The sequence below is a fragment of the Pelodiscus sinensis genome, chromosome 2 (assembly GCF_049634645.1).
Source record: "Pelodiscus sinensis isolate JC-2024 chromosome 2, ASM4963464v1, whole genome shotgun sequence".
In the NCBI taxonomy this organism is placed as follows: Eukaryota; Metazoa; Chordata; order Testudines; family Trionychidae; genus Pelodiscus; species Pelodiscus sinensis.
Window position 1 is genome coordinate 201,967,187 of NC_134712.1, and position 13,751 is coordinate 201,980,937.

General features: G+C 43.4%; 1 protein-coding gene across 9 annotated transcripts in view; it reads right to left on the bottom strand.

The window, feature by feature from the left end:
• Positions 1-13,751, bottom strand: part of HDAC9 (histone deacetylase 9) — a 705,078-nt gene that overhangs the window by 207,713 nt on the left and 483,614 nt on the right. For all 9 annotated transcript variants that reach the window (XM_075922252.1, XM_075922250.1, XM_075922247.1 and 6 more), the window contains one exon: positions 2,723-2,900. In XM_075922252.1, the coding sequence (XP_075778367.1) occupies positions 2,723-2,900 (178 nt within the window). The remainder of the gene's footprint in view (positions 1-2,722; positions 2,901-13,751) is intronic.

Sequence of the window (13,751 nt, forward strand, 5' to 3'; positions counted from 1 at the left end):
GCCAGTAGCATTATTTAGGATTTACACCAACATAACTAAAGTCAGAATCTGGCCCTTGGTGATGGAATGGAATGGTGACCTCACTCAACCACGCAATGACAGATAAGGGACCAAAGAAATCTATCTTTCATTTGAGTCAGAAAATCTGAGTTATTCCTAGTCTGGATTGTATAAATCTCATTCTATTCCAAAATTCCATATCCAGATCAACTTTGTTAATACTGTTTGGGGCAATAGGGGGAAACCTAACACCGTGGCTAACAAATAACTTAATGGCAATGTTTTCTATGAAGAAGCATTGATAAAATAGTATTGAGAACAATAATACCAATATCAAAACCCAAAGGAAGGGATTTTAATAAATTAAACAACATAACAATCTAAAATAAAAAATTCCAGAAGTCTGATATAAAATGGCCAAATAAATATGCATCGGACTTAAGGTCTGTTCCCCTCACTTCTCCTCCCCAATTAACTTTAGCTCACAGTTTTGTGCCTAAATACTCCAGGGCTTGCGTGACAATACTCTGAATCCCAGGATTTTGCTCAGTGTTCTCTCCCACAGCTCACAGAACAATGGCAGTTTTATGTCAATCATTCAAAGGTTAAGAAATGCCAAAATTAAGGTTGACTCTGCAAGCCTAGGCTCTTTTTCAAGTATGTATTATCCCAGACTACATCCCTAGTGGCATCACCTTTAACACTTATCTACCACTACCACCACTACTTATAATTACAAAGCCCACTTCACACTATTGGCATTTGCTTTATTGCTGCAACTCATTGCAGATTTATACACATTTCTTCTCAAATATGTCTTTCCAACTCCTGTGAGACTCCTACACCAAGACCGTGTCTATACTACACTCCTCTGTCGGCAGAGGGATGTAAATTAGATGTATCGAAAGTGCAAATGAAGCGGGAATTTAAATATCCCATGCTTCATTTGCATAATGACAGCCACCGCTTTTATTCAAAACAGGGCTTTTCGAAAAAAACCAGCAGTTTAGACAGGGCATTTCTGTCAAAAATGCCCCATCTAAACTGCTGAGTTTTTTTCGAAAATGCCCTGTCTAAATTGCCGGGGTTCCCCCGCCCCCCGAAAAAAGCCCTGTTTCAAAGAAAAGCAGCAGCCGACATTATGCAAATGAAGTGCGGGATATTTAAATCCCCACTTCATTTGCCCTTTCGATACGTCTAATTTACATCCCTCTGCTGACAAAGGAGTGTAGTTTAGACGTAGTCTGAGAAGGAAAAAAATGCTTAATTTCTTATCTTGTTTCTCTGAAGATGTCATCTTGCAGCAATTAAGTTATTCACCCACTTCCCCTTAGTGTTTACAGGTTACCCTTTTCAAGTGTTTTTCTTTTGCAACTTGTTTTTCATTTTTTCTCAGACGCACATTTTTTTTAATCTCATGCTAACCACTCCCAATTGTCATTTCTCTCTGCAAACTTTATTTCCTTCATAGTCAAGTAACTGAAATATTAGAAGGGCAACAAATATCCTCAGCAGGATGCCCTCAAGAATTATAAACTTTAGGAGCTAGAGGAGCTCTGCCAGTCTCATGTTAAGAAGCTAAGACCTAAGAGAAGAACTTAAGAAATAATATTTTAAGAGAAGCAAAATTACAAGTCATTCTCTCTTTCTTCCTACTAGAAAAAGCAAGGCATGATTTATCTCCCGCCTATAGGCACACACTGAAATTTTAGTCCAAGACTTAGGCTACATCTACACTACCACCAGGATCTACGGAGTGGAGATTGATGCACCGGCAATCGATTTAGCAAGTCTGAAGAAGGCCTGCCAAATCGACCATAGATCGCTCTTTAGTCAACCCCTCTACTCTATCCCTGATGAAAGAGTAAGGTAAGTCGATGGGCGAATGTCTCCAATTGACCCCACATGGTGTTGACTCTGCAGTAACGTGTCCCAGTGTACGTTGATTCCAGCTATGTTATTCAACTTACTGCGATACACTCCCATAGGTTAGATTCTCTTTCTTCTGACTAGTTGCAAATGAGGAACGTGTCTTTCTGTTTAAGGCATTTTCTTTTTATCATAGGAGACTTTCCTGACCCTCAATCTTTCTATGCACCATAAATATGCATATGAGCTACTTATTGAATTTCTGGAATAGATGGTGTCAACCCAGGAAAACCTCTCCATCTTTAGCTTTCACAGAAAATCATTAAAAGACTTCAAGCCTGTGGCTGACATCACTGTCTCATGACTGATCACCTCATTTATACTGCCAGAACTTTGTTTTTCATAGTGAAGAACAGCACCCCTGCAGGACTGAGTAACATTCCCACTGGCATCAAATGAAGATGTTGAGAATCATATCCCAGCCTTGCCACTTATTGGTGGTCTCTTTTCAATGCTTTGGTGGTCTCTTTGCAAAAACAACATGGAGAAGAGAGGCAGAGGATGGGAACATTTTAAAAAAATGTAAATGACATAAAGACACCAAAAATGCACCTGTTTCTACATTGCCAGAGCCAGTGAGCGATAATAATTTATGGCTGTGTGAATATTAACCCTGTGATTTATCAGCTGCATTGGTTGACTTAATGCCAATAAAGCAACATAAAACCCAGTAACAATGAGGTTAAAAATGAAGGCATTGCTACAGGAGCTATTCAAGGCATTTAAATCAGTTGAGCTCACATGAACAGCGTATTTACTCTGGATATTAAAAGAGGTCCTTAGGGAGTCCTACCAGTCATGTAGACAGGCTGGATAGGCTGGTCCATTGCTGGATGAGGTAATGTGGAAGCAGCAGGGGAAGACTGGGTCCTGGAAACAGGCCGGTGTTTATCTAATCCTACCATGCCAACTGTAGCCATCTGAGCCTGGTACGTTTGCAACTGCTGGATACGTTGATGTTCCAGGATCTGCTGTTGCCAAGAAAACAGCACAGTAGAAAGAAATGTGAGAAGGGATCAAGTAAGACACTGAGAGAAACATGTCAACAAATTAAGTTCATTAGGTCAGGGCTGTAATAAACAGTGTGAAAAAAAACCCCACCTAAGACCTAGTCAATAAATCCATTCAACAGATGTTTTCACACTGACACGGAGGGGCTGCCACACTGCTGAATGCTATGTGATGGCAGACAACCTTTCAGTACTCACTGATGGGAAGAAACACAGTACTACCCACACAAGGTAAATTTGACTGAAGTCTTTTCTAATAAGTTGATAACATAATATTAAGCAGGATCTGTACTATTATAAGTCTATGCGAAGGAGAAGAAAATCTTCCTACACCACCTCATCCGAAGAGAACGTCTTGAGCACTTACACTTAATTTGTGAATCCAGCAGGCCAAATTTTACAAAGGCCTTAATCTAATTTTCATCAAGCTGGTCAGAAAATGAGAAACATTTTAACAAAAAAAATGTGAAAAATTTACAAATATAGGAATTGAGTTATTGGATCAGACATAAAGTCTATCCAGTTCAGGAATCTGTTGCTCACAGTACGAGACATCAGAGGAAAGTGCAAGTATCACAGAATAGGCAGTTGTGGGAAGGTAGATTTATTATCCCCTTTTTGTTTTTCAAAAAATGTGGAAACTCAAAATTTATCAATGTATTCTTGGGTGAAATTGTAGCCTTACAGAGGTCAATGTGAGTTTTGTCATTGACTTCCGTACAGGCAGAATTTCATCCCTAGTCTGAAATTTGTATGCACAGTTTTAGGCCCACAACTGATTGCTGGTACAAAACTGAGATCTTTACAAAAATATTCAACCACATACATCACTGGAATATAGATCTCCATTTTTGGGATTTAAGCTGCATGTTTCTTTACCAGGCACTTACGTTTACTGGTTTTCTTTAGAACTAAGCAAGATACAATCAATGCACTGGCTCATTTAGTGCTGATGTAGACCCGAGTGCAATAGAAAGTTCAGTTTGCCAAAGGCATAGACTTCCATAGAAGGTATTTTTCAGTGCACAAAGAGGGGAAGCCGAGTTCAGTTTGTCCACAAAAGCAGGCAGGAGTGCACTATTTTCCCTAGCTGGCTACAGAATGAATCTAAGATTATTATGAAATGTAAGTAGTAGCCCTGTGGGAGAGGCAATTAAAGTTTTTCCAAAGGACAGACGCTCAAAGAGGAGTATACAACAAGAGATTACATGGGAGATTACAGTTAAAAGACATGAAAGCTCCTTCACCCACATTAATACCCAGAGTCTGTACTTCAGCTAAATGATGTTGGGTATAGAGAAGATAATCTACCTAGTTGTAGGCCAGAAAAAGACTCGATACAGAAAGAAAATGAAAATAAATAAAAATAGCTATTACAGAAAGTTATTTGGTTTTAGGTAATAAATTATTTCCTTCCTTCCTATGTTATAAATTCACGGAATTATTTGGCAATATCTCAAGAAATCACTGTACCCAATTCCTTTATGAACATATCACAGGAATTGCCCTATCCAAACTTTTTATGTTGTTTTAGCACACCTGCTGAAGTTGCAGAATGTTAGTGAAGATATGTGTTGTTCTCCAGCTTGAATGTGTCTTTTGTAGCTATAGCTGTGTGAAATGTCATTGAAGGGAAGGAAGAGTTGTTCACTAGCAGTGTAAAGAGGAAACATTCTGCTTGTAGAGAATGGAAACAGATAGAACTGCTCCATGACAGTGGGCTCAGGACAGACATTTGCACACTTCTATCTCCACATTCTCTCCAGAGCTGGTCTTTAGATCCTTCCATCTGTTTTTGCAAGTTGTCTTCTGATGTGAAGATGGTTTGCCATATGTGTGCCCAGTCTTTTCATGAGACAGAGTTATAGAAATCTAATATTTGGAGCCTGTATTGTCAGATTAATTGTTCAGGTCTGAAATCTGAAAGAGATGATCTAAGTGAGTTTATCATGCTCCCATATAGCTATGGTTTCCTGGGAAAAAGCAGGAGCAAAATCTGAAATACCGATTATGTGACAGGGACATTGCGCATCCAATTTATTTTATGTGCTTTTAAATCATTACAGTGCTTTTGACCTCATTGCACTCTATACAGTAAAACTCCAATTGTCCGGCATCCAGTGGTCCGGCACTCCCGATAGTCCGGCACCAACTGGAACCCGGAAGTGCTCCGGCCAGCCAGACAATTGGAGCTGCTCCATGCCGCTTCCCCAAGTCCGCTGCTGCCGCTGCTGAAACTCACCAGCCGCAGACTTGGGGAAGCGGCGCGGAGCAGAGCAGCTGGGGTGCTGCTGGGTTGGTCCCACAGCGCCGCCCGTCACTCCCTTGCTTGGCGCCCGGCAGCACCCCAGCTGCTCTGCTCCGCACTGCTTCCCCAAGTCTGCCGCTGCTGAAACTGACGAGCAGCAGACTTGGGGAAGCCGTGGGGCAGAGTAGCTGGAGTGCTGCCGGGTTGGTCCCTCAGCGCAACTCAGGTTGGCCCCACGGCTACCGGGTTGGGGTGCTGCCGGGTTGGCCCCACGCTGCACCGTTCCCCCCTCCCCCAGACCCGTCACAGCCCCCCTGCCAGAGTACCTCCTGATACTCCGGCATATCCGATAATCTGGCACCCCCTGGGTCCCAAAGTGCCGGATTATCGGAAGTCTGCTGTAGTTGTGTTTTGATCTACATGGTATATATAAAAAGCACTGTCTTTAGTTATAGCCTGGGGGACTGATTTTTCTATGTGCCTTAAGCTGAATGTACTATATCTAAGAAACTGTCTATGAGGTATTTTAGTAAGGGTTACTGGTAAAATTTGCTGAAGACTGAAAGAGGAACTAATTCCTGGGTTTCTTACCCTATTAAAAGTCTGTCACCACATAAACCTATATCTATCTAGAAATTGCAAGCCTATGTAGCATAATCAGTTCAGAAAAGGAAGCGGAAACATGGTAGGATATTCCTTTAATAGCCACTGATCTACTGCTGAGTTAATATTTGAACAAAATGTGCCTATCTTCCAACATTTGTTAAAATAACTTCTAGTAATTTGTAATAATGAGGATTCATTTTGGAGTGGATTATTCTTTCACGATATCACAAAGCCCCTTTTATTTTAGGAATCAAGATTTTAGATACCATCTGGTTGTCCTTGTGTTGCTTCTGTTTTAGGTTAGACTAGTTTTGAGACAGAGATTTAGACTGAATTCTAGAATTAGATTAAAGACCACAGCTATTGCAGTGCTTTCAGAAAATTCCCCCCACCCTATATATTTAGGACCTGTGTCTGTGAGTAATGCTGTATCACACTAGTTAGGGGGTTAATTAACACCCTTATCTGGTTTCCCACTAAGTGCACCTAGATGTGGAAGGACAAGGCTTAACTCAATACTATGAATTCATCCTTGGATTCCCTGTGCTGTAGCACTGCAAACACATACGTCCTGCAATAGGACAAGAGTGCTGCATGCACATCTGATGTTAGTGATTTGTGTGAATATCTGGGACATTTCTTAGGTTATCTGAGTCTTGTTCTCCCTGCATGAAGTTTGTTTGTTCCAGGTGCATGAGATTAATTCATTACAGGAGTTAGGCAATTAGACCTGATCCAACAACTATCCAAGGTGGTGAAACAATATCAATTAACTTCTCTTGACATTGTATCTGGCCCTTAGTAATTATTCTGATGAAGATTTTCAAATCAGTAGCTAAAAGGGAGATGGGTCTTTTGGAGGTATGTAAGTTAAATTATTGTTGTTCTCAGTAATTCTTGCTTGTAGAAAATTAATCTGTTTCCATTTTATGTGAGTGCTTACTATAGAGGTTTATGTATTTTTTTCTTAGGAAGGTTATATGGAAATTATATTCATATCCATCAACCTAATACTTTGGTGTAGGCTATGAAATCTGAGACATATTTTCTTTGTTTCCAATGTGTCTGAGAACTGCTACCTGATGTTCAGCAAGATTAGTAAATTTAATTGTTCAGCAGTTATAATTTTCAAGATGAGATCAGAGGTTCCTTCTTTTCACTGCAAAGCTGCTACAAGATTTAGAACTACCTGCAGTAATTTCTGCTCTGTTGATAATTTTGTTGTGCATAGTTGAAAAAAAGTGCATTTCTCTTCTGGAAGATTGTTGTTTCCTTATCTAGAACCCTACCAACCTGCTTGCCCTTTTCCTAGTTATGCAGTTTCTATACTGTTTTATCTGTTCAGTTTAACACCATCCTTTCTAGAGATTTGAATATGCCCGCTATGATTAGAAATAGGACAACACGCTCACATTTTTTCCATTTTTGTATAAATTAGTAATTATTTTACTATGAAAACTGCTTTTCAGGTTTTGCTCAGTATTATCTCTTCATTGGTATTGATTTTTAGGGAAACCTTTTTTATTTCTGTCCCTATGAAATGTTCAATATTTGCATTCCCTAGGACTGAAACCAGTGTTCATAAATTGCCATGCAGGCAAAAAAACAGGTTGCTGATTTATGCCCATCTTCATAACTATGTACAGCACCGTCTACTGATTTGCTTCTAACACATTGGTTTTCAACCTTTTTATCATTTGCAGACCCCCTAAACATTTTCAAATGGAGGCAAGGCCTCCTTTGGAAATCTTACAGTCTGCAGCCCCCCGGAACAAACGCTGCAAACCACGGCTCTAACCCATAGGCCTCACAGCTGTCACCTGCGTAAATGCTCATTAATACCTTAACCCTTTATACAAGGTGAGGGCACCTGTGCTGCCAATCCGGCAAGTTCAAACGGATAAGAACGTCATAATCTTTGGTTAGGTTTAAAGACACTGAGGGGCAGGTAGGGCGGGATTTCTAGCTGCTCTTTTTTAACTCAACGAGCACTGCCCCCTCCTTGGGCCGGTGCAGTCCCAGAAACCACCTGGACCTTCACAGAAGTAAATACACGTGCCCGAGCCGAGGTTGGATCCGCCCCCCCTGTGGCTTCTGAGGGCTGCTGATCCTACCTGCCCCTACCTCCTGCAGGCTATTCCTGATCTCTGCGCAGCGCCCTCTCCGCCCCGCTTCTAGCTGCCTCCCCGGGGTCCGGCCCTGCTAGGAGACACCCCTCAGGCCGTGCCCAGGCTTTGCACAGACAGCGCGTGAAGCCCCGGCCTCTGCCGCCCACCACGGTACGCTGCCAAGGGCAGCATCTAGCGGCAGAAGGCGGGGCTGCAGCGCCCGGAGACTCAGCTCACCGCGTTCCGCCGGGACCGTGGCGCTCGCGTGACTTCGGAGGCGGCGCGGCGGTGTCCACGCAGCCAGCGAGTGAGCGGGCTGGGTTCCCGCGCGCAGCGTGGGGCCAGCCCGGGGAGCCAAGCCGTGTCTGACCAGTGCGTGGCGGGAGAGGCCGGAGCAAGGGGTACGCCCTGGGGAGCCGGGCCGATCCCTGCTGCCCGGATGGGCGCTCTCCAGCCAGCCTGTCTAGTAGGTAGCCCCGCCAGCTCTAGGCGGAGAGGGGTGCACGTGTGCTTAGTAAGGACAAGAGACCTTTCCTCTCCAGGTTCGCTGAACACAAGAAATCCAGGGCCCAAGTTTCCCAGGCCGTGATGGGTGACTAGATGAATCTGTTTTGCCACTTTTTTTTCCTGCCCTTGATTCAGACTCAGAGTGAGGAGAGCAGGAACCTTGTCCTCTCCATCGCCTCCGTGAGATTTTGTTCTTGCCTAACGCGTTTCCTGGAAGTAGTAATGGAACAAATGCAGATTTCTCAGCTGATTTAAGCAGGAGTTGTTGAGGCCGGGAGGCAGTGTTGCTTGCTGTATAGAGCACTAGTCTGGGACTCAGAAGACATTCTCAGTTATGCAAGACTTGCCGTGAGACTGCCATGGCTTCACTGCCCTGTGACTTGGTTTCCCTACCCATACAATGGTGAGAATGAGACTTTGCAAACTGATTTTCAGATTTATTTGATGAAAAGCACTATGCAAGAGACAGGAAATATTACTTTCTCTTATATAGTCCTCTTTGTGGAGGCATTATGGACCTTCCGAAACGTTGAACAAATATCAGAAGTTTGGAATCAAGTTCCAACCCTGGATTTGGATTCAGACTTCACAGCTGAAATTCTAGATGCAGACATTCCGGAATAAGAATGTTTATTTATAAAAAAAACCCTATTTGCTCTTAAGAAACTTTGCAAAAATCAGGTTTGTGCACATAAATAAGCACATATTTCCATAAGTAAGAGTGAACAATGTTCTACACACAACTGACTTGTCAATGCAAAACTACATATTCACCAGTGGAAACCTGTCAAGAGTCTATAATAATGTAGACCTTTTTAAGCTGTCCTATCATTTGAAAAATCATGTAAAACTGCAAAATCCTAGCAATGCTATTGTAAACAAAACCAAGTACAAAACTGCAAATTTCCACCATTTTAAAGAAAACCTCAGAAAATAATCATTTAAAATAAATATAGTAACCCAAGCATCATTTTAAAATAAGTAACACATACATAAAAAGGAGAGAATAGAATTGGGGTCCTAACCTGACAAATGTGAAGAAAAGCTTCAGAGAGGGAGCCGAGTTAGTCTGTAACTGAAAAAACTGAAAAAACAACAAATAGTCTTGCAGCACTTTAGAGAATGTGAAGAAATAGGACTACAGTGTGTGGGAGGAATGAAGAACGGGACTTGCTGATACCATAACCCACAGCTAAGCAACTCCTGGTGGAAACGCAGGGAACAGGAGTGTGACCCTAACTGGGTGGAAAAAGGAGGCAGCAGGAAGGAGTGGGGCTAAGACAGACACTATAATGAAGGCAGGCAGGAATGTAGAGAAAAACCACAGTGGGAACTAGTGTGTAGGCATGACAAACAGATACAGTAGTAAGGAGGCTCCAAAGCCATATGGGTCCTGTTTGTGCTTCTTGCTCTGTGTAAGACCTGACTTTTACACAGGTCTAGCGGCAAATATTTGACTTCTGTCATCTTTACCAGAATACAGGCAGTCCCCGGGTTACGTACAAGATAGGGACTATAGATTTGTTCTTAAGTTGAATCTGTATGTAAGTCGAAACTGGCGTCCAGATTCAGCCGCTGCTGAAACTGACCGCCAGTTCTTACTTACATACAGAATCAACTTAAGAACCCCAGGCATCCCCTAGTCAGCTGCTGCTGAAACTGATCAGCAGCTGATTCCAGGAAGCCCGGGGCAGAGCAACTCTGCCTCGGGCTTCCTGTAGTCAGCGCTGGTCAGTTTCAGCAGAAGCTGACTTGGGGACGCCTGGGGCAGAGCAGCTGGGGTGCTGCTGGGTTGCTCCAGTAGCGCTGCTCCCCGGCGCTACTGGACCAACCCAGCAGCACCCCATCTGCTCTGCCCCAGGCGTCCTGATTCAGCCGCTGCTGAAACTGACCAGCAGCGGCTGAATCAGGACACCTGTGGCAGAGCAGTTGGGGTGCTGCCGGGTTGGTCCAGTAGCACCCAGAGCGGCGCTGCGGGACCAACCGGCAGCGCCCCAGCTGCTCTGCCACAGGCATCTGGAGAAAAGCCTAGTCTGCTGGGGGGGGGCGTACTAGCTGCGCCCCCCCCCCACCCCACCCCAGCAGACCAGGAAGACGCGGGCGGCGGACCGAGACGCACCGCGGTCCCACCACCTGGGTCCTCCGCTGCTTTGCTCCCAGTCTCCCTGGTCTGCCAGGGAGACGGGGAGCAAAGTCTCTGAGGACGCCAGCAGCGGGACAGCCGCGGGGTGTCTGGGCTGTCCCGCTGCCAGCTTCCCCGAGGCTTTGCAAAGCTGCGGGGGGGCTCGGGCAGCGAGGCTGCCCAGGCGCGCCTGGGCTGCTCCGCTGCCGGTTTCCCCGAGGCTTTGCAAAGCCGCGGGGGGGCTCGGGCAGCGAGGCTTTGCCCGAGCCCCCCCGCGGCTTTGCAAAGCCTCGGGGAAGCCGGCAGCGGAGCAGCCCAGACGCGCCTGGGCTGCCTCACTGCCCGAGCCCCCCCGCGGCTTTGCAAAGCCTCGGGGAAGCCGGCAGCGGAGCAGCCCAGGCGCGCCTGGGCTGCCTCGCTGCCCGAGCCCCTCCGCAGCTTTGCTCCGCGTCTTCCTGGTCTGCAGCCCCGGAGTACACGGGCGGCAGGACCGCGAGGTCCCGCAGTCCATGTCCTCCGGGGGAGCCACGTTTGTAACTGCGGATCCGACATAAGTCGGATCCGCGTACGTCGGGGACTGTCTGTACCAGCTTTACAGAAACATAACACCCCATGCGTTCTGATAAATATGGTACTTCATCTAAGGTTGAATTCCCAACTGAACTTTCTCATAACTATTTTGATGTTCTGGAGGTAAAACAAAAAAAACTACCAGGATGGAAATGTCAGGAATTAATTTTTTAAAAGATTATGTGCCTTCTCAGACTATATAGCACAGTATTTTGATGTTTTCCATATCACAAACAAGACATGCAGAGATGCACAAAAGTGAACAATATTAGAAAATAGTATATCCCAATATTATATATTCAATGTGAATTAGAAGAATTAGAAGAAAATACACAAGGCTGTACATTCACTAACACATAACTCCAGCATCATTGAAAAATTCAGATAAGAATTTGGCCAGCTAGCCATCTACAAAAGCCTCTCCCCTGCCCCATATATTGTAGTTATAGGAAGTTTAATCTCAACACTCTCCAAAAACCCTGTCATACCAGTATAGTGGGGTATTTTATCTGAATCACTCATACCTGATCTTAAGCATAAAATCTTTTCATTTTTGTTTCTGCTCAGTTAATATGTTTTAGTAATTGTCACAATTTATTTTCATATTAAATATTGGCCTTCATTCTGTGCAGGAAGGATAGTGTATGTACTAAATTCAGCAATAGGCAATGTACTCAGATAAATTGCTTGAAAGATTTCCTGTGGTATAAACGGGAGAAGTCTCAAGCCTCATGAATTAAGGAAATACTGGGAATTCTTTGTTGTTCAGCATACCAACATCCATATGAACACACATAGCTGCCTTACGGCCCCCTAGCAAAGATTCTTCTCTGTCCTGTGCACAAGGCTGCTGTGCCAGAACTGCACATCCTCTGTAGGAGCCCTCAGTTCAGAGTGCATTCTGGAGAGATCTGAAAAGTGTGGTCAACATATTTTTACAGCTCAACTATCCTGTGCCCCTGCAATGGGCCATATAGGCCACTGAAGCAGGAGCAGAAACTCAGACAGCCTGCAAACAATAAAGACCTGTCCTTTCCTTTAAAAAAAAAAAAAACATGGTATTTTAACCTTAGAAATATCAGAGATGTCAATTCTGGTCTTACCTTTTTTTTGCTGGAGGACTTTTTGTGCGTTTCAGAGATGCATATTATTAATTCTCATATCCTACTTATAGTAGGATTTGTATCTTTGACAGTCTTCCTTTCTCTCAAATATCAGTCATGGAGTTTAACAGGTGTTAAAACACACACACACTCTCTCGCTCTCTTCCTTCCCTCCCCCCACACTCCTTAAGGGAGAATTTTAAACAGGCTATTTAAAAGTTTTCTAGGACAAAAGCCCTAATTTTTTCCTAATATAAATAAAAAACATATGGGTGGAAGACCCTTAAGAAAATAAAACTAAAAGTTTTCCATGCCTTCTCTACACATTATGAATCAAGAAAGAACAAAAGCCCCCACCCCAATTTTTCTCCCTTGCAAATATCAGCTGATGAGTGGTGTGGATGTTTAACTGAAGTTAGAAAAAAATTGTACTGGAAACTTTAGTCTCCCCAAGATGATTGCTACAGACAAGGATTGTCTGTTACACATGGAGTCTTCAGGCTTCACTATATTTGATAAGAGAAAATAAAGCACTCCCAAACGGGGTTAATTGATCTAGGGAGCATGAATTTATACTTGCTGATCTATGAAGAACTAAAGGATAAAAAAATTGGAAAATAGAATTAGTACTGTGTTAGCATATACTAAATGACAGACTATGAAAGAAAGTTTAGTCTTTAATTTCTTGACTCTCCAACTGATCTGGGACCAAAGCAGGCGGAGTACATTTCAGACATGAACACGTTAGTTATTATGCTGCATGGTAATAACAGGTGAACTTGTGTGAACTTTGAACTCACTCAAACAAAATGTTGGACTCTATTAAATATTAGTAGATGCATAGTAGAGATAGGGCCACCAAAAGGAGAGAGGGAGAAAAAGGGACAACTGCACCAGGGCCCAATGATTTAAAAGAACCTGGGGCATGGGCTGCTGCTGCTGTTACCTTGGCAGCAACTGGACCCCGGGCCCTTTAAATTGCCACTGGAGCCCTCAGTCGTGTACGCCTTGGCGGCACTGAAGGGCTGGCTAGGGAAGACTAGACCCTGCTCCTCTTCCACCCAAGGCCCTGCTTCTTCTTCTAACCACTGCAAACGTTAAAACAAGCCCCCAAATAATGAGATTAGCTTAAAAACCAAAAAGATGTTTTGAATTTAATATATTTGAGATTCTTTTCATTCACCTTCTGTTTTTTAAACCTGTAGGGTGCCTTTGGGTCACATTTTCAGACTTTTCTCCATCACCACGGGACAAGAAACTTACTTTTTATGTAAATGAAAGCTGAATTTCTCACATAATCATACATCTAAAAAAGGTGGGATGTTAGTAAATCCTCACAAGACTTTGAATAAAATCACAAGAATTGGTAACCATGAGAGAAATTGAAAATGAACAAACTAGAGAAAAAGGAACAGAGTATTTTTTTAAACATGTGAGCACATCAAATTAGCTGTGTTTTGAGGCGGGGGGGGGGGATAAGGAATATTTTACCACTGAATATCCAGTATTTTTTCAATATAATTACTCCCCAAAATATAGATTTAAATT